This window comes from Ctenopharyngodon idella, chromosome 2, assembly GCF_019924925.1.
Source record: "Ctenopharyngodon idella isolate HZGC_01 chromosome 2, HZGC01, whole genome shotgun sequence".
NCBI classification, from domain to species: domain Eukaryota; kingdom Metazoa; phylum Chordata; class Actinopteri; order Cypriniformes; family Xenocyprididae; genus Ctenopharyngodon; species Ctenopharyngodon idella.
The window spans coordinates 39,329,701-39,352,163 of record NC_067221.1 but is presented as its reverse complement, the minus strand read 5'-3'; the positions used below and the strand labels follow the sequence as shown (position 1 = coordinate 39,352,163).

At 36.5% G+C, this 22,463-nt stretch overlaps 1 protein-coding gene across 1 annotated transcript; it reads right to left on the bottom strand.

Moving 5' to 3' along the window:
• Nucleotides 1-4,011: 4,011 nt before the first annotated feature.
• Nucleotides 4,012-22,391, bottom strand: shda (Src homology 2 domain containing transforming protein D, a). The gene is made up of 8 exons (XM_051913172.1): nucleotides 22,253-22,391; nucleotides 18,694-18,758; nucleotides 18,171-18,507; nucleotides 14,743-14,896; nucleotides 14,326-14,523; nucleotides 10,976-11,159; nucleotides 9,232-9,351; nucleotides 4,012-6,048 (listed from the first exon to the last, which is right to left on the bottom strand). Exons 3-8 carry the CDS (start codon nucleotides 18,501-18,503, stop codon nucleotides 5,862-5,864), a joined length of 1,176 nt encoding a protein of 391 aa, XP_051769132.1. The 5' UTR covers nucleotides 18,504-18,507; nucleotides 18,694-18,758; nucleotides 22,253-22,391; the 3' UTR covers nucleotides 4,012-5,861.
• Between the last annotated feature and the right edge of the window lie 72 nt (nucleotides 22,392-22,463).

The window sequence follows — 22,463 nt, the reverse complement described above, 5'->3', positions numbered from 1 at the left end:
GTCAACATGACAGTAATGCACCAAGACATTCTCAACATACGGACAATAACACAATGCAAGGATGCAGGACGGTGGCTTATTTACAGTGTGACTCACTCGGGACAATGTTGGCACTCGTTTCCTCAGGACAACGTGTCCAAATGTTTATATGGTCCAGAGACGCTCAGGGCAAAGACACAAGAAGAACTGAGAGAAACAGAGAGACAGCCCATGAAAAGGTCAATGACAGCGAGTCTATCCGGAAGTATGACCCCTGCATGCTGCCATCTTTTGTGAAACTCTTTCGGAAGTCCATTCAGGGAAAAAATGAAAAGAAAAAAGATTTGGTAAATCATAATTATGACATAACATATAATTATGACACAGATATGTTATATCTATGGCATAAAAAGTCACAATGAGATACAAAGTCATAATTATGACATAAAATGTCAACTGTGACGTCATTGATAAGAAATTGACTTCATAATTATGACATTTTTTATTAGTATATCGATTTTAAATCGATTACAACTTTTTGGTCAATTTTGACTTCTCATGATCATGACTTAGTACCTCATAATTGTCAATTGATTTTTATCTCAATTAAGATTTAGTATCTCATAATTTCAATTTATGCCATAATTCTTACTATCTTATGTTTTGATTTTTGTCATAATTAAGCCTGACTTTATCTCATTTTTTGACTTCTTGTCATTATTTCGACTTATCTCATAATTAAGAAAAAAATGCTTTGGTAGATCATATTTATGATAAAATGTTATATTTATGACAAAAAGTCAAAACTAAGTCATAATTATGCAAAGTCACTGACAAAAAATGACTTCATAATTATGAGTTCACCTCATAATTTAAACTTTATTAGTGTCAATTTTTGACATAATTTTGATCTCAAATACAATTTTGTCAATTTCAAGCTCTCATAACGACTTAGTACCTCAAGATTTTGCATTTTTGTCATAATTATCTCATTTATGATTTAGTATGTCAATTTTGACCATTAATTTTGACTTTCACAGTAATGTCATAATTATTACTCTCTTAGATTTATGTCATAATTCTGAAAAAAATTCTTTGGTAGATCATAATTATGACTTATTTATGATAAAGTCAAAACAATGAGATACTAAGACATAATTATTCAAAGTCACTGACAAAAATTTACTTCATAATTATGGCTATCTCATAATTTAAACTTTTCAGTATGTTAATTTCGATTTCATTTACAACTTTTTGTCAATTTTGACTTCTCATAATTACAGATTAGTACCTCATAATTTAGCATTTTTGTCATAATTGTTAATTAATTATCTCAATTACGATTTAGTATCTCATAAATTCAACTTGTGCCATAATTATAACTGTCTCAGTTTTGATTTTTGTCATAATTATGGCTTATCATCTCATTTTTGACTTCCTGTCCAAATTTCGAATTATCTCACAATTAAGAAAAAAATGCTTTGGCAGATCATAATTATGACAATGTTATATTTTTTTTGGCAAAAAGTCAAAACTCTGAGATACTATGTCACAATTATACAGTCATTGACATTATTATGACTTCTATGACTTCCATAATTATGAAATCTCATAATTTCAATTTTTCTGTCAATTTTGACTTGTCAATTATGACTCATAATTTTGATTGTCAATTGATTTGTCTCAATTATGATTTAGTATCTCATAATTTTAACTTATTACTAGCGCGTCAATAACTTTTTAAAATGTCATAATTATTACATCATAGTTTTGCCATAATTTTGACTTTTTAATCTCAGTTTCGACTTCTCATCATAATTTTGACTTATCTCATAATGACTTATAAATGTCATAAAAATTTTGTGAAATGCTAATTTACCAAATCACAATTTTTCTTATGTGGCGGAAATGGGCTTCCATTACCATTACTTCCATATCTTCTTATTACTGATACTTTGCCGACATTATCCAACTTGTTCTTGTATTTGCTGCTTATACCTGTTTTTAAAGACATTTCTGTATTTAAGCAAATAATAATAAAATGCAATAAATAAAACAACATGGTTTACATGCACAGACATCTGAAGGTTACTATCACCGCTTTAACCACAGGAGATTTGTTACAGCCACAGTAACACAAGAACACATACAGTATCAAGTATAGGCTATACACAATGGGATCTCGTGCTTACAACACACTGGCCAAGAGTCTGCATATGGCTCAGAAGCAAACAACACTAATTGTTGGTCTAGAGATGCTGATTAAGAGCAAACTGAAAGACGGCGCTTTAAAAAGTCACACAGCTGGTTCTCATCTGCAGACAGCGCGATATGAGAAACATTTCAGATGGGGGTTTTATCTTGACAGCATATATCAGCTGTGTTGAGTCAGAGTCTCATAACACACACACACACCCCCCCCCCCCAGAAGCATTAGAGTGTGTATAAGCTCGGTCACATGGAGGAGGTCTGACCTATTTTTTACAGTGTTGCATGAAGGCTTTATAAGGCTTTATATGCCTTCTGCTTCACCCTTCAGCCCAGTAATGTCACATCCAGTCTGGATCCAGCTGTATAGCTGTACATTGGGATAATAATTCAACACACTTAATTTTTTTTAGAAAACAACTATTTTATTCCAAAGAAATGAAAAGCTGAAAAACAGCAAATAGAAAAAAAAAAAAAAAAACAACCTCACTAAATTACAGTCATCATAACAAAACAATAGCTACAGTGTGGATCTCTACAGCAATAGAAACCATGTGTAGAAATCTAAATGAAGTAGTGTGTGTCACATGCAAGTAAACCAATCCAAACCACATCAAAATATGAAAGCTATTCACTATAGAGCAGGAGATTGTGTTCCTTCAAAGGAAAACGCTAGGTTTCATCTGCAAAAAAAAATATGGTTGTGGCTTATGATTTTGGGGGACATGGTCAAGGTGACCAGAATAGACAACAGTTCATGTAAGGTATCTCATGAAGCTTTAAATATTGCTAAGAAGTCCTCTAAAACGACCCTGAACGGTATCATGATGGGTAGCGTTGTGACAGCAGCCTTAAGTGAAGCGAAATGCCACAGCAAAGACTGCTTCCTGTTATACTACAAACCCGGAGCACTGAAGCGAATAAAAGTGCAGCATTAGATGGTCTGAGGACATCACTTCCTGTTTTCATCATCCTCTGCCGCCTGGGATTCTGGGAGCAGAACAAATCTCTGTGCAGATGGCCATCCGGACAAGTGAAAGTCACATTCGGAACATTCCAGTGTCGTATCCTCACTTCCTTACCATCAAACCATGATTCATTGCTTCTAGATACTGACAAAAGGAAGTTAAAGACCGGATTCCTGTTCCTGTTCCTAAAGAGAAGCACTCATTTTCAGCTTCAGTCAGTCAGTCAGTCATTATTCACTCACCCTCATGTCATTCCATAAAGGTATGATTTTATATTGTGGAACACATAGGGAGAAATTTAGTAGAATAGTGCTGAATCTACAATACAATCAAAGTGGATGGTGACCATCGCTAGTATCTCATAGTTTTTATTATGACTTAGTCATAAGTCATAATTATGAAGTCATTTTTTGTCAATGACTTTGCATAATTATAACTTAGTATCTCATAGTTTCGACTTTGTCATAAATATAACATTCATAATTATGATCTACCAAATATTTTTATTCTTAATTATAAGTCATAATTATGACAAATCAAATCTAAGACACTAATAATTGACATTATTGTGAAAGTCGAAATGAATGGTCAAAATTGAAACACTAAATAATAAAATGAGATAAAAAATAAATTGACAAATGCAAAATTATGAGATACTAAGTCATTATGAGAAGTCGAAATAGTCGAATTCACAAAAAGTTGTAATTATGAGTCAAAATTGACACTAATAAAGTTTAAATTATGAGATGAAGTCATAATAATGAAGTCATTTTTGTCACTGACTGCATAATTATGACTTAGTTTTGACTTTCTGTCATAAATATAACATTTTATCATAAATAAGATCTACCAAAGCTTTAAGTTATTTGTAATTTTTATTTGTCATTTTTTAACTTTTTATTGGTTTCATAATTTGGATTGTCAGTTTCAAATTTGTCAGTGATGATTTAATTCCGACTTTGTCATACTTTCAACTTTTTATCTCATAATTATGACTTTGTATTTCAAATATCACAAATCTAAATTCATTCAGAACACACAAATTTGTCTATGATTCAATTCCGACTTTTTGTCAAACTTTCAACTTTTTATCAACAGGTCAAAACTGAAGTTATTATTTGTATCTTTCCCTCTGCCCTAGTTTGAATATGTAGAAACACAAATGAGAAGCAGCAACATACTGAAAAATGTACATATAACAGCTAAAATTGTGGTGTTAATAATAACTATGACATAAAAAGTCAATTTACACAAGTCAACTATGAGGTAAAAAAGTGTAAATTATGACATAAGGCTTAACTGACAAAAAAACTGACTTATCAGAATTGACTTTTTATTTTAAATTTTTGTCACACTTTAAGCTTATCTCATAATTATGACTTTGTATGTCAATTTTGACTTTTTATCAAAGGTTCAAAATGGAATTTGATATTTGTATTTCCTCTGCCCTAGTTTAAAGGATTAGTTCACTTCAGAATTAAAATTCCCTGATAATTTACTCACCCTCATGTCATCCAAGCTGTTTATGTCTTTTAGGTTTTTGAGGAAAACATTCCAGGATTTTTCTCCATATAGTAGACTTCAACAGTTGAACAGGTTGAAGGTCCAAATGTCAGTTTCAGTGCAGCTTCAAAGAGCTCTACATGGTCCCAGACAAGGAATAAGGGTCTTATCTAGAGAAACGATCGGCCATTTTCTAAAAAAAATAAAAATCATATACTTTTTAACCACAAATGCTCATCTTGCACTGCGATGCGATGCGATGCGATGCGATGTGCCACGCGTGACATAATCAAGTTGGAAAGGTCACGTGTGACGTAGGAAGTACCAAGCAAGTGTTTACAAAGATGTTCTAAGATGTTCTTCGACTGAACAAAGAAAGACAAACATCTTGGATGACATGGGGGTGAGTAAATTCAGGAAATTTTAATTCTGAAGTGAACTAATCCTTTAAATATGCAGAGAAACAATTGAGAGTTGTGTCAAAACATTTATGAAAAACAACTAAAAATGTATTATTTTCCTCACACAAAGCTTTTTTTATGGCTTTAAAAGACTTGAAATATTGTGCACAAGTCATATGGACTACATTTATGATGATTTTGTACTTTTTAGAGCTTAAGAGCCATGGCCATCATTCAATTTTGTTGCACGGAAAAGGGCAGCTTAAACAGCATTCAAAATATCTCCTTTTGTGTTGTACAGTCATACAGGTTTGGAACGACATGAGGATGAGTAAATGACAATTCTGTCATCATTTTGGGTGAATTATTTAACTTTTGAAAACAAGAAATTCTACAGAGGATGAGATTTGTACTGTACATCATTGCTTTTTTTAGTACTGTAAATCTTTATAAATACTTTGGTCGGTTTACATTTTATCCTCAAATCTTAAATCTATCATTTGAAGAGTTTGGAGCAGAAAAAGAATAATATTGCAGTTCCCACAGTGATGCAAAGACACATTAGAGTCCAGTGAGAATATTCTTCACACATCAATACAGTGTCATTACAAGCCCACTGTGTTTTCATTCGCACCAGGGTTGGATTCGATCACGCTCCGGCAAAATCAAACGCGCACTCCAAACACAAATCAAACTCGCAAAGATCTGCTCGAGCCTTCAATATGCGATTGAAAATGAAGCACTAGTAGCCGTCCGAGTTAAGCCCTGAGTGTGTGTGAGCGCGTGATGAGTGTGTGTGGCCTCAGAGTGTCTGCACCAGCACCGGGAAGAGCAGAGACAGGTGTTCGGCTCCGCGGATGGGCAGTTTGTTTGTGGTGTAGTAATGAATGACTTCAGGGATGGAGTCAAACGGAGGACTGTTCTCTCCCAGGATGAACTTCCCATCACGAGACTGCGAGAACTTCATGTGCATGAACCCGTGACAGCTCCTGCAGAGAGATCGAGACAGAGAGACGGAGGGGAGGATTGAGTTTCCATATTACTTTGTATGGCATCCCTGCAATGGTAGAAATGTGTCAGCTGGTACAGATTGTGCTATACTGTTTGTACAATGCTAGCAGTAGGCAAGACTGCTGAACAGTATGTACAAGTGAAATCAGGGTTCCAACACATTTTCTATTTCAAAAGTCCATACTTTTCTAGACTCAAAGTTTCAAACATCTTTGTAGATTTTCAGACCATATTTAACATAAATAGTTCAAACAGCATTATTTTCAGCATTACATATGGTACAGTCATCTGTAAATACTCTTATTTTCTCTGTTTTTTTTCATTAGTTTTCTCAAAGTGATAATGTGCTTACATGAGAAGAAACCTAAAATGCTTTATAACCTGCATATATTCACCTCTGACATATTGGTTTGATACTGTAAATATGGTTTGATGTTGCATGATCAAACAGCAAAGTACAGTATGATTTAGATGATTGTTTGCTCTTTTATCTGTTCGATTAGTGAAGTTCAAAAGAGACTCGCTTTGCATTATGAAAATGTTCGAAGCTTTACGAATTTTTTGTTTCGAATCAGTGGTTCGGAGCGTGTATCAAACTGTCAAAGTCACGTGAACTATTGAAATTTCGAAACACTTATGATGTAACGAAGCCTCATTTACTGAAATCACGTGACTTTTCATAAAGCGTCAAAGCTTCACGAAGCAGTGTTTTGAAATCGGCCATCACTAGATATTGTTGAAAAGTCTTTTTCTTTTTTTTTTTTTTTTGGCGCACAAAAAGTATTCTCGTTGCTTCATAACATTAAGGTTGAACCACTGTAGTCACATGAACTGTTTTAAATATGTCTTTAGTAGCTTTCTGGGCATCTGAAAGTGTTAATTATCTTGCTGGCAATATCTTGCTGAGCCATCAGATTTATCAAAAATATCTTAATTTATGTTCTGAAGATGAACGAAGGTCTTACGGGTGTAGAACGACATGAGGACAATTTTCATTTTTGGGTGAACTAACCCTTTAAGCAACAGACAATACTATGTTACACTTGGTACCTACAGCACCAGGCGTTACGTAATTTTTTGTGGTGTTCCTCAAGGCTCAATTTTGGGTCCTCTATAATTTAACCTATACATGCTTCCTTTAGCTTGTGTAATTAACCAGTACAATATTTCATTTTACCAGTACGCAGATGACACACAACTCTATCTTTTACATGCACCAGATGCCCACAATTCAATTTCCACACTACTAGACTGCATGGACAGCATAAAATTGTGGATGTCTCAGAACTTTCTACAGCTAAACTAAGATAAAACGGAGGTACTTGTTATCTGTAATAACATGTGGAGAACATCTATTGACTCTCTTTCAATAAAAGCCAGCAATCAGGCCAATAACTTAGCAATCATATTTGACAGTGACCTCAGTTTTAAAAAACATATTAGCATTGTTACTAAAACAGCATATTATGACCTCAGAACCATGATATTCTCCCCCCTTCTGACAATGAGAAACTTGTTCATGCATTTGTTACATCTAGACTTGACTACTGCAATAGCGTTTTTGCTGGGTACCAAAGAGCTCTATTAAACACTTACAAAGAGTTCAGATTGCAGCTGCACGAATGCTAACTCGTTTTAAAACTAGAAATCACATTACTCCAACACTCAGATCCCTTCACTGGCTGCCTGTATCATTCAGAATTGAATTCAAGATCCTCTTATTAGTTTTTAAATGTCTTCATGGAACTGCCCCAATATACCTTTCTAATTTGTTGGTTGTGCCTGAGACATGGCTAAAAATTGGTAAGTCAGCCTTTAGTTATTTCAGTCCCAAGCTATAGAACTAAACTACAACTATATTAGTATATAAACAATACTGAAATAACACTGAAGTGAAATTAGTAAAAATATGCATCACAAAAAAAGAAAGAACTGTTAAAAGTCTACAGTTTCTGAGCAATGTCGCAACTTGCTGCATTAATAAAATGGGAAAATAAAAGGGAAAAATAATTACGTGAGATGAAGCACATTCCATTTGTATAGTATTTAATTCACCTGGTCATTCAAAAAAATGGGCCTCACAACATAAATATTTTTTAAATTTACAAAAAAATAAAAAAAAGAAAGAAAGAAAGCCTATATTGTGATCTATACCATTTAAAATACTTAATTCATTAAAAGATGCATACCATGATGTTAGAGTTTGGTAATTCTGCTCAAGCCTAATACTTAAAAACAAAAAGACAGCCATGCTTTTTGGTGGGCACTACATTATTAATAGCATGCTAAACGCATTCAGACCCACACAAAACACCTCAAACCTGAATAAATTGCACATTCAACTAGAATAATTATGTAACTGCTCTCCAGCAGTAAAATATCAAGGTAGTTACAGAAGAACAAAGCATGATGGGGGGAAAAAAAACAGATGGCTGATAGGGGATTGCTATGTGGTTGCTAGGGTGTTCAGGCTGGTTGCTTACTGGCCCAAGTCCAATCAAAACCAGCCTCAGATATCCTGGTTTCAAGATGACTCTGGTCCCTCCTTCAACGTACGTCTTTGGGATTTCATTGTCAAAATATAAATCAGAAATTCTAAACATCAAATGTTTCATTTAGTGTGTTTATGTAGATTCTCATAAACCTGTAAATATTAATGGTGGTAATTTGTTTTGTGTATACAGAAACACTAAAGACTCTGGCATTAATAACCACATAAATGTTCAGTAAAGACGCAGAAACAGAAAACCTAGTTTAGCAGGAAAATACTGTGCTATTTATAGAGTCAAATGACTAACTGTTTCAGGAAACAAAAGCAAAAGTGGGACAAGTACTTCAGTTATTATACCTTGGAAAACAATCACAACAGACAAACAAAACAGTAGCTGACTGTTTAGTGGACATTTATAGCACACTAATAGAGAGAAACAGAAAAGCAGCTTTTTTTCCATCACTCAATTTTTACCCAGTTATTGAATCAATTCAAGCAGCTCTGAAATGACTCATAACACACACTTTGATTTGCAGCAAAAATTATATTAAAATCAGAAGAACAGCACTGTGTACTTGAGAAGAAATGACTAAACTTTAACTGATTTAACTGATTTCTTAATGAATCAGTTTATTGGGTTCTAGAAGTGAGTTTGTGTTTAAGACTGTACCTGAGAGACAGCGAATAGTCGTTTCGGATGGTCTGGCTTTTCCTCACCAGGTAACTGCACTCCTTACAGAGCGTGAGCAGAGATTCAGCTTCTGAGCGTGTCAATGCACCATGATACCACCTAAACACACACACAGATGGGTCACTATAAGGTTTTCATGTATTAACAACATTTCAGCAGATGATACAAATACCTGTAAAATTTGATGATACTCGTAACCTCTGTTATTCGAAAATGCAGAGATTGAATACAATATATATATATAATATGCATATTCTAATTTGGTCAAATAAATTGTATTTGACCAAATTAGAATATGCATATTATATATATAATATAGTATATATATATATATATATATATATATATATATATATATATATATATACACACACACACACACACACACACACTCACACACACTCACACACGCACACAGTATATATACATAGAAAGATGGACAGATGGATGATGGATGATGGATGGATGATGCATTGAAAGATGGATGGATGAACGGATAGATACATAGAAAGATGGATAGATGATACAAAGAAAGATGGATGGATGGATAGATGATACATAGAAAGTTGGATGGATAGATAGATGGATGATGCAAAAAGATGGATGATAGATAGACGATACATAGAAAGATGGATGGATGAACGGATAGATAGATGATACATAGAAAGATGGATGGATGGATGGATAGATGATATAGAAAGATGGATGATGGATGGATGGATGGATGCATGATACATAGAAAGATGGATGGATGGATGATAGATGATGGATAGAAGATGATATGGATGGATAGATGATACATAGAAAGATGGATGATGGATGGATGGATGGATGGGTGATACATAGAAAGATGGATGGATGGATGGATGGATGAACGGATAGATAGATGATACATAGAAAGATGGATGATGGATGGATGGATATATGATACAGAAAGATGGATGGATGGATGGACGATACATAGAAAGATGGATGGATGGATGGATAGATGATACATAGAAAGATGGATGATGGATAGATGATGCAGAAAGATGGATGGATGGATGGACGATACATAGAAAGATGGATGGATGGACGGACGATACATAGAAAGATGGATGGATGGACGGACGATACATAGAAAGATGGATGGATGGATAGATGATACATAGAAAGATGGATGATGGATGGATGGATAGATAGATGATGCAGAAAGATGGATGGATGGATGGATGGACAATACATAGAAAGATGGATGATGGATGGATGGATAGATAGATGATGCAGAAAGATGGATGATGGATGGATGGATGGATGGATGATAGATGATGGATAGAAGATGATATGGATGGATAGATGATACATAGAAAGATGGATGATGGATGGATGGATAGGTGATACATAGAAAGATGGATGGATGGATGATACACAGAAAGGTGGATGATGGATGGATAGATGGATGGATAGATGATGGATAGATGATGATGATATGGATGGATAGATGATACATAGAAAGATGGATGGATGGATGGATAGATGGATGGATAGATAGATAGATAGATAGATAGATAGATAGATGATGGATAGATAATGATATGGATGGATAGATGATACATGGAAAGATGGATGATGGATGGATGTAAGGATGATACATAGAAAGATGGATGGATAGATTGTTGATTTTGTTTCCTCTATTAAATCCATAGAGCAGCACAGCTGTGATTTTTCTTGTGTGAATACATACACCTGTTTCTCCAGGGGCAGCGTGGGGTCCACCCTCTCACCCAGGATGCTGTGGGGGTTGCTGGGCTTGCGCAGGCTGGTTGCTCCGCTGGAGGGAGGAGGGCTGATCCTGGACGCTCCTGCCTTCCTCAGCGGCTCGTCACGGGGCAGCGTACACTGATCCCAGTCTCCCGCTTCAAACGTCACTACAAAACAACCATCATAAAAACACACTACAGTTTAGGTTTAGGGTCTGTACTTTTAAAAACAAAAAACAAAAAACAGTAATAGTGTGAAATATTTTTGCAATTTAAAATAAGTGTTTTCTATTTGAATATATTTTAAAATGTAATTTATTCCTGTGATGCAAAGCTGAATTTTCAACATCATTACTGAGTTTTATATATTAATGCATTAAGTTATACAGTATATATCTTGAAATCACATCTTTTTATGACAATAAAGCATATCTCCCCTCCTTTTTTGCATGTACAAAATTCATTTTTTTATATTTTATAGACAAGCGTGACTCATGTCCATAGTACAAACAATGCAGGATGAGTTACAGATGCATTAACATTCTCTGAGTATGAGCATTCCTGCTGTGAGAGTGATTGTAGAGCAGCAGTGGAGGAGCTGGAGGAGCAGCTGTTTTGAGAAGCTCTTGCCATGTTTGTGTGACAGAGCGTGAGCAATCCATGAGCAACCAGAAGATCAGAAGTGGTGAAATGACAGTGTGTGGCATTTCAGTCACATAGGGAGAGATGATCTGAGCGTGTGTGTGTGTGGACGAGACGCAGAGCAGAGGTCACACGGTGGCTCTGATCTTTCTGCATGACTGCTCTAGTCCTCTCTTGCTGTCTCCATCATGTGCACCACACATCCCTCTCCTCACAAGAAGATCATAGAAATCTTCCTTCCTCACGTGCAAGATAAAAGACAGACTGTAATCTGTGCTTACGATTAATCTGTTGATGTGTTAAGCGGTAGTCAGTGTTCAAAACCAATCTGCCGGTGACTTTACTGGCCAAAAATATATATTATTTCATTAAAAACATGCAGCTACTACTACTACAACTACTACTTAGGTCTGAAGGATTTGGGTAAAAAACAATTTTTTTTTATTTAATTATTTAATAGTTTATGTGTAGTTTATATTATATCATATTTAATAATATGTATTATCATTATTCAATTACGTACACAAAACCACACAAATCAATAAAGATTTACTATCAAGTAAATCAATGCAATAATAAATTATGTATTTATTATTATTAATATTACTAATGCTATTTGTTTATTTAATATTTTATTATTAATTATGATTATAATCATTATTATTTTTAAACTACAAATCAATAAAGAAATATATTACTATTGCAAAAATACTATCAAGTAAATAAATGCAAAAATAAATTTAGTATTTATTATTAAAGTGGGGGTATAATGCTATTTCATGCATTCTGACCTATTTACACTGTTAAAGGGATAGTTCACCAAAAAATGAAAATGATGTCATCATTAACTCGCCCTCAAGTTGTTCCAAACCTGTATACATATCTTTGTTCTGCTGATCACAAAGGAAGATATTTTGAAGGAAGTTTGTAACCAGGCCGCTTTGGGGCACCATTGACTTCCATAGTAGGAAAAAAAATACTATGGAAGTCAATGGTGTCCCAGAATTGTTCAGTTTCCCATATTCTTCAAAATGTATTCCTTTGTGCTCAACAGAACAAAGAAATTTATACAGGTTTGGAGCAACCTGAGGGTTAGTAAATGATGACAGAATTTTCATTTTTGGGTGAACTATCCGTTTAAAGAGTTGGATTATCATGGCCAAAGTTTCAAAACACGAGTTGGACGTATGACGAAGTATTTCTGTGCCAAAAATACTCTTCCAAATCCTCACGAACTTCGGGGTTTTTTTTTTTAGAGTATGGGCCTGAGTGATGTAAATGGGGGCGGAATTCCTTGTACGGGCACTTCTCCCGGAAGGGCGCGTGCGCACACATCGACCAGAGAGAGAGCAAGAGCACGCCCATCAACGCACGTTCGGCTTTACGGAAGTTGTCGGCAGCGCTGCACAGGTCACAGGACTTCACAAAATCAACAATGTCAGAAGTGTGTTTGTGGTTGTGACGGAAAGATAACCTTGCTTCCCAAAGAACCCAGCGTTAAGTGGAGCTGAGAGTTTTGTTCTCACGCATTACACTGAAGTACTATCGATGTTAGTTATTAAAATAACCATAGAAACTGATAGTTGCAATCGTGTTTTTATTGGTTAAAATGAATGGAGAATATTTCGTGTTTTTCTGTGGCTGCTCGAGCCCTCGGGATCGGCGCTTATGGTTTTATAAACAAGGCCCAGTTCTACACTGGATTTACAGATCGTTTGAAACTGAAAGATGGAGCGGTCACAGCGATAATGATCCCGGTCATGAGTCGGAACCACAGGTGGTGAGTAAAACTGCTTCAAATGTTTGTTTTGTTGGCAATAGGCGCCTAAGTGCATATAATGTAAACAACACGAACATAGTGAATTCATAAATTCATTAATCATCATTCACTATACGCTATATTCATTATAGTGATTCAAAAGTTATCCAGGGATAATGCGATAGTGTATTGCGTGTTTAAATATATTTGTTTAGCAGACCATTGATAGCTTGCAGCCGATCTCTACACAAAAGCTGCATGTGCTTGTGACAGCTCGTCACTCTATCTCCGCTCACGACACGCCTCCAGGCGCTCGGCTGTTTTCGGAAAGACTCGGTATAGCGTATGTATCTTTTATAAATATGATAAAACTAAAGACTTTTCGGCGATATGAAGGATGCTATACTACTCTATAGGTACTCAAGATTAACATGAGATTGGCAGAAACTGTGTGTGATACCCCCCCTTTAATAATAATAATAATAATAATAATAATAATAGTTTATTTAATATTTTATTATTGTTATTCTATCATGATAATAATCATTATTATTTAATTTTAAACTACACAAATCAGTAAAGAAATATATTACTATTGCAAAAATATTATCACGTAAATCAAGGCAATAATAGAGTATTTATTAATAATAATAACAATAATAATAATTGTTTATTTTATTATTATTATTATTATTATTATTAGTCAATTATCTTTATAATCATGACTAACGCTTTCAAATGCTAAACCATAGAGGATTTATTTTGGCAGAAAAATGTCAGAAAAGTTAGCAACTGACTGGCGAGTAACATTTTCATATACTCACATTTGCTACTTGGCAACTGATCATTTTGGACCCTGCTCGTGGTGCAGAAAACCACATTTTCAAAAGTATGAAAATGAAAATGTACTGGTTGCCCATTTCTACGTCTTACCAGCGAAGGCTTTTGAAATGTTCTCTTTCTTCCACTCCCAGGGCTGGTCGTACTCATCCGCGGGCCTCTCGTCATCCTGGGGCAGACGGCTCTCTCTCTCGTCCTCTGCAGGGGCCGTCCGGGGCCGAACCCTCTCCTCATACGGACTGTCGTAGAGCTGTGGGCTGCTCCTCCCCCGATCGGTGCTGTGCTGGAGCTCTGAACAACACCAAACACATTCATTTGCACCAGATGACACAATATAGCATTGTGTATTATGAAAGTGAATGAGGAAGTTGCCAAGCTTTGAAGAACATGCAAACAGACCACATACCACAGAGCAGACCACAAATTAAACAGACTGGAATAACAATGGCTGAATAAAAGCTTTTTTCGCATCTCTTCTATTATGAGAGATCCAGTGGGGAAATACTGTACCGCTTATGAATCGCTGGGCCTCAAACGGCTCCATGTAACTGCTGCAGGCTTCTACAGCGTTCTGCTCCCAGCCGGGCCTGGGTCGCGGGTCTGGTCTAGCGTCAAACGGGTCTGAGTAATCGGTCTCCCCGACCACAGGAGCTGAGGGAACCACCTGGGGAAAAGAGTGATATCTGAGTGAACGAGAATCAGAAATGAGGAAAACTGCAGTATTTTACACAGTATGCGATCCTGCCACCTCCTGTGTAAATGCTAATGAAGCTATATTAATCAAACATCCACCAGGGTTATTATAGTTACCTAAACTTAAAGGGGTTCTTGATTATGATTTCACTTTCTTAACTTTAGTTAGTGTGTAATGTTGCTGTTTGAGCATAAACAACATCTGCAAAGTTACGACGCTCAAAGTTCAATGCAAAGGGAGATATTTACTTTTACAGAAATTGCTGTTTAAGGACTACAACAAACGGCTCATAGGGTTTCTTCCCGGGTTAGTGACATCACTAACCCAAAAATTTACATAAACCCCACCCTGAGAACACACAACAAAGGGGGTGAGGCCATGTTGGGCTGCTTCAGAGAAGAGGAAGAGTTGTTGTAGTAGAGTGTTACCATGCCATCATTTTACGCCGGACTGCTTCACAAACGAGGGTCAATTCAATGCTGGATTTGAATAAAAGATTAACATGACGGCACATGCTAGACGATGAGTTGAATCAACTCCACAGCAACTACATAAATTTATCCACTAACCATTCAGAAACGTCCAGTTTCATTCTAAAAGTTGTAACTTCTTCCTGAGTCTCTCCATCAGTGTCGACTCCGGTTTGAACAATGTAAGGCTGAACACCATTACTGACATTCCTCATTTTGGCTGCGTGAGATTCTCCAGCTTTGTTGTTGTTGAGCAACTGAAGCGTAAGCTGTTAAAGCTCCGCCCTCTTTTGGAAAGTGGACCGGTAGCTCATTTGCATTTAAAGGGACACACACAAAGACAGTGTGTCACACCCAAATAGGGGCAAATTTGACAAGCTATAATAAATGATCTGTGGGGTATTTTGAGCTGAAACTTCACAGACACATTCTGGGGACACCAGAGACTTATATTACATCTTGTAAAAGGGGCATTTTAGGTTCCCTTTAAACTTATTTTAATTTAGCTAGATCCCAAAGCAACATTTCCCATTTTCATTTACTTTAATTTGATGTACTAAAATCAATAAAATTTAAATAATAAAAAAAATTATATATATATATATATATATATATATATATATATATATAAAAAAAAAACTCATTCCAAAATGACCAATTCAAAATATTAAAAAAAACGGTAATAGCATCTCAATGATACTAAAATAACACGGTCATCCACAACCTTTCAAAGTATTTTAGATCATATAATTAGATCATATCAAGATTTTGTGTTTTGACCTACATCGGCCAGCCTTACTTCATATAGCAAAAGTATTCTGAATATGGAGATAAATAATCTCAAAACTAATGCATTCGCAAAATATAATTCACAATGCGTAAGCTAATTCACATTCATGTGTTCGTGATTCTCTTTTCCATACAATGAAAGTGGATGGGGACTTGAGCTCTGAAACTCCAAAAGTTGCCATAAAGGCAGTCCATTCGACTTGTTTTCTATATTCCAAGTCATCTGAAGTCATATATGTGAGGAAGAGTCTGAAATTGACAGTTATGCACTAAACATCATACTCTCCCTGTTGTCTCTTAAATCTCATTGAACCTCGAACAGCATATCTTCAGGCAAGATGTTTGATGCGCATATGCCTGAATGAAGTTTGAGAGCAATGCCGGAGTGGAAGATTATTAGACTGTTTCTCAAACAAAGTTATCAAATGACTTCATTGTTAACTAAAACTTTTAGAAATCATTTGAAGTTGAAAGAAAATTTAGATGAAAAATGAAAATGAAATGAAAAAAAATTAAAAGTTAAACAAATTAAAAAAATATAAATAAAAATGACAGATGACAAATGACAAAATTAAAACAAAACCTGAAAATACAGAACAACGAAAGCAATTTTCAAACGAATTCATATTAATAAACATTATACGACTTTATACTACATTATAAAGCTACATGACATTTCTCATTAGCGAGGTAATGACGGCGCTGTTCTTGAAGCAGATAAACTTAGTTTCACTATTAGTAGAGACGCTGATGCCAAACACTGTTGAGAGAAGCACAGACTCAGAATTCACACACGCTTAATCTCTCTCTCTCTCCTTCTCCTGAGAATAACTGCATTGGTCTGCTATCAATGGCTGAAGCCTCAGGTTACTGGCTCTAAAATGACATTTTGGAATTAGCAGAGGCTTGGAAGATGCATAAGACATTAGTCCTACACACAAGAATGTTTTAAGGTCAAAAACCTGACAAATTTCTTAATACATCATCTGAACAATGTTTTTGAGGTGTTTTAACTGCAGTGTAAGCAGAATAATTGACTCTGGGCCATTGAATTATTGAAAAATAATGCATGTTGTGGCCACATTACCACCTCAGGTGTGCATTTTTTCAAATAATTCAATGGCCCAGAGTCAATTATTCCTTACCTATAATACTTTATAAATAACTTAACTAAACTAAAATAACTAAAATAAAATTGTATGACTTCCAAAGAACTGGAATACAGAGCAAAAGTCAAAAGGACTTGTTCTTTCTAAAGATTGACAGTCACCGATCACATTATGCTTACATTGTACAGAAAAGAGCATTTTGCTAAAAATCTCTTTTGTTTCACTAAAGAAAAACAAGACAAATGAAACAAAAACCATACAGTTTTGGAGTGACCTTTAAAAGTGAGAAAGAAGGGTGGTGTGTGATAGTCTATATAACCCCACAGGCATTGGGATTAAATGTATTTGGGTTAATGAAATTGATTCCCTATTCTCCGACCCTTCATCTCTGACAAAAGACAACTGTCATCCGGCCAAGCTCTGGAAACATGGGAGAACTGTGCATCTGGTTGGTTTGTTATAACATCCACAAAACTCATTCACATGTGCACCAAACAAATCTACTCTGAAGGAAACACACATCAATGTAATCCTAGAAAAACAATCCCCAGTCAAAGAATGCCAAGAGAAGCGTCCATATAAAACACCAACAAAACACTTTCATATAAACAAACAAATGTTCGCTTGCCATTATAATGATATTCAAGTACACTTTAGAAGGATGAAGCGCTTAAAATCACAATATCTATTAAGACCATAGCACACTACTAAACTACATTTTTATACTTCCTAAAGAAAATGCAAGTGGGTTTTGACTAATCCCATTCATTTTCCATATATCAACCCAGGAAACCTTTTAAAACACACCATTCTTTCTGACAACAGTTCGGTAAGACCCATTTAAGCTCTCTATATGTTAAGAAAACAAGGACTTACAGGGGCCTGCGGTTCCTCAAATGTCACAATGTTCAGCGGTATTTTGCTACGCCCGAATTCCTGAGATTCCACTTTTATCAGTCTGTGTTTGGGAGACACAATCTTCACTTCCACGCCGTTGGACAGCACAGTACCAAATGCGGGAAACACTTCCAAAGACCCTGAGCCGTTCACCAACCGGTTCTCAGAGGGTTCGTAGGGGTCCTCAAAGTCCAGCTCTTTCTGAGCCCTGTAGGCCCGTAGGATCTCGCTTTCGGTGTAGTCCGGTTTCGGTGGCTGCGGCGGTCCTTTCCTGCTGCCAAAACTCAGGTGATCTCTAAACCACTTTGCCATGGGTCTACGACCAACGCAAGAAGGAAACAGATCCAAATATATTTAAAATGAGCTTATGACTCTAAAAATCCCTTTATCCTAGTTCTTCCATGGAACACCATCCATAAATCTTGAAACACCTAACCAATAAGTTACTTATTACTCACAGAGTGTCAATAAATGGCACATATGATATTGTGCAATAGCTCACCTCAGTTTCCCCAATGCATCGATTCTTTAGAACATCCAACTTCTATTTGCTTGCAATAAATTGATCTGGAAAGCAAAAGCACAGTCATGACGTTAAAAAAAAAGAAAAAAAAAGCAAGAAACATAAAGAAAGGCAGATGTGGATTATTTTAAGTCTCCACCCCTAGACCTGCCCCAGTGAAAAAGACATTAAAGGGATAGTTCACCCAAAAATGAAAATTCTGTCATTAATTACTCTCCCACATGTCGTTCAAAACCCGTAAGACTTTCGTTCATCTTCAGAACACAAATGAAGATATTTCAAATGAAATCTGCGAGCTCTCTGTCTCTCCATTGACAGTCTTTGCAGCTGACACTATGATGCTTCAAAAAGTTCATAAAGAGATCGTAAAACTAATCCATATGACTTGAGCGGTTTAGTCCAAATTTTCTGAAGAGACACGATCGCTTTATATGATGTACAGATTGAATTTAGGATTTTATTCACATATAAAAATTCATCAATGAACATAAATGGAAGCTCAACCGTACTTGTTTGATGCATAAGAGCAAACCTCATTGGTTCTTGAGGAAGTTTAAACGTGCTGCGTAACACGAGAATGAACCTCATTGGTTCTTGGGAAAGCTCAAACGTGCTGCGTAACACGAGAATGAACCTCATTGGTTCTTGCGGAGGCTCAAACGTGCTGCGTAACAAGAATGAACCTCACTGGTTCTTACGGAAGTTTAAACGTGCTGCGTAACACGAGAACAAACCTCATTGGTTATTGGGAAAGCTCAAACGTGCTACGTAACACGAGAATGAACCTCATTGGTTCTTACGGAAGTTTAAACGTGCTGCGTAACACGAGAATGAACCTCACTGGTTCTTGGGAACACAAACGTGCTGCGTAACATGAGAACGAACCTCATTGGTTCCTGCGGAAGCTCAAACGTGCTGCGTAACACGAGAATGAACCTCATTGGTTCTTGCAGAAGCTCAAACGTGCTGCGTAACACAAGAATGAACCTCACTGGTTCTTACGGAAGTTTAAACGTGCTGCGTAACACGAGAACAAACCTCATTGGTTATTGGGAAAGCTCAAACGTGCTACGTAACACGAGAATGAACCTCATTGGTTCTTACGGAAGTTTAAACGTGCTGCGTAACACGAGAATGAACCTCACTGGTTCTTGGGAACACAAACGTGCTGCGTAACACGAGAATGAACCTCATTGGTTCTTGCAGAAGCTCAAACGTGCTGCGTAACACAAGAATGAACCTCACTGGTTCTTACGGAAGTTTAAACGTGCTGCGTAACACGAGAACAAACCTCATTGGTTATTGGGAAAGTTCAAACGTGCTACGTAACACGAGAATGAACCTCATTGGTTCTTACGGAAGTTTAAACGTGCTGCGTAACACGAGAATGAACCTCACTGGTTCTTGGGAACACAAATGTGCTGCGTAACATGAGAACGAACCTCATTGGTTCCTGCGGAAGCTCAAACGTGCTGCGTAACACGAGAATGAACCTCATTGGTTCTTGCGGAGGCTCAAACGTGCTGCGTAACATGCGAATGAACCTCATTGGTTCTTGCAGAAGCTAAACGTGCTGCGTAACACAAGAATGAACCTCACTGGTTCTTGGGAACACTTAAACGTGCTACGTAACACGAGAATGAACCTCATTGGTTCTTACGGAAGTTTAAACGTGCTGCGTAACACGAGAATGAACCTCATTGGTTCTTGGGGAAGCTCAAACGTGCTGCGTAACACGAGAATGAACCTCATTGGTTCTTGGGGAAGCTCAAACGTGCTGCGTAACATGAGAATGAACCTCACTGGTTCTTGGGAACACTTAAATGTGCTACGTAACACGAGAATGAAGCTCATTGGTTCTTACGGAACTTTAAACGTGCTGCGTAACACGAGAATGAACCTCATTGGTTCTTGGGGAAGCTCAAACGTGCTGCGTAACACGAGAATGAACCTCATTGGTTCTTGGGGAAGCTCAAACGTGCTGCGTAACACGAGAATGAACCTCATTGGTTCTTGGGGAAGCTCAAACGTGCTGCGTAACATGAGAATGAACCTCATTGGTTCTTGCACATAAAGCAAACATGTTTGAGATTCCGTTTACCACAACCGATGTGTGAGTTGATGAATGTTTATGTGAGTAAAAGCCTATATTCAATCTGTTCATCATATAAAGCGATCGTGTCTCTTCAGAAAATTTGGATTAAATTACTCAATTCACATGGATTAGTTTATGATCTTTTTATGAACTAAGCATTAAAGTGATAGTTGCGTAGACTGTCAATGGAGGGACAGAAATCGCTCAGATTTCATTAAAAATATCTTAATTTGTGTTACGAAGATGAACGAAAGTCTTACAGGTGTGGAACGACATGAGGGTGAGTAATTAATGACAGAATTTTTTATTTTTGGGTGAACTATTCCTTTAAAGGGATAAATCAAAACACAAATCATAATTTACTTAACCGCATATTGTCCCAAATCTGTATGACTTTCATTCTTCCTTGTGACACAAAAGTAGTCAGTTAGCAGAATGACAAGGCAGCTTTTTCATACAATGAAAGTGAATGGGGACCATGTAGGTCAAGCGAGATTGCATCAATAATGACTTAAATTTGGGCTTGTTTTCTCACAGAAATCTCTCATATAACTTACAATACACCAGACGAGTCACTTTGATGATGCTTAATGTCTTTTAAACTCGAAAGTCGTCCCAGTTCACCTTCATTGGATGAAAAACCGAAGCAACGAAAGAGAATGGTGACTGAGGTTTTCAGTCCCTCACACTGAGCTTAACAGCTGCTTTTGTGTTCCATGGAAGAAAGAAAACAATACGGATTTGGGACAACACATCAGCGTGGATAAAGGGTTACATAATTTTAATTTTGGGTGAGCTGTTCCTTTAAAAATACACATATTATCTTATTACTGTAACGTTAGATCAGGCGATAAGCGTGATACGCTTGTACTTGGGTGATAGATTTAGCATAACGGCGATGATTTCTTACAAATGCAAACAAATCATTCAATATTACTCAAAGAGAAAGTTTCACACTCACACAACTCAACCTTGTCAAAGAATCCTGTCAAAACAAAAACATGCACCAACTGTACACACCCACTTTCTTACTGTTCCCAATTAACTCAGAATATAACAAGAAGATCTTTACGTATTTTAGACTGAAATAGATAAAAACTGTCATTATAGATTAAAACTAATGTTAGCATGCTGGCTAACATCTCAACTCCGCCAACCCACATTATATTCACTTTTTTTTGTCGACAAATGTGATTATATACACGAATACTACTGTATATTGAACACAGAAGTGGAATACTGCATTCATTTGGAACACAAAAGTAAAAACTAACAAATTTAACCTGCATTTTGTTAGCCGGCTTGCTTGCTGGCTAACTATGCAGCGCGCGATGCCGATGGATATTCACTGAGGAGCGTGTGCAAATCTAAAACGGCAGTTTTTAACTCATAAAAACAGTTCCGAAACCCCCAAAAAACCCAAAACATTTGCAAAATACTCACCTCTTAATGGTAAACGGACGGAAGGGAGTATATAAAGAAGGTGTGAGGAAAATCTCAAAAAGTGACGATCGTGTGCACGTGCAGATGGATGGATGAGTTGCATCGGATTGCATTGGTTGTTGCAGCTTCAGCTACTGAACAACACATAAGCTCGACTTGAAGCCCACTGGAGAGTTGCATTGTCTTTGTCCTTGCCGAGGCATTTCATTTC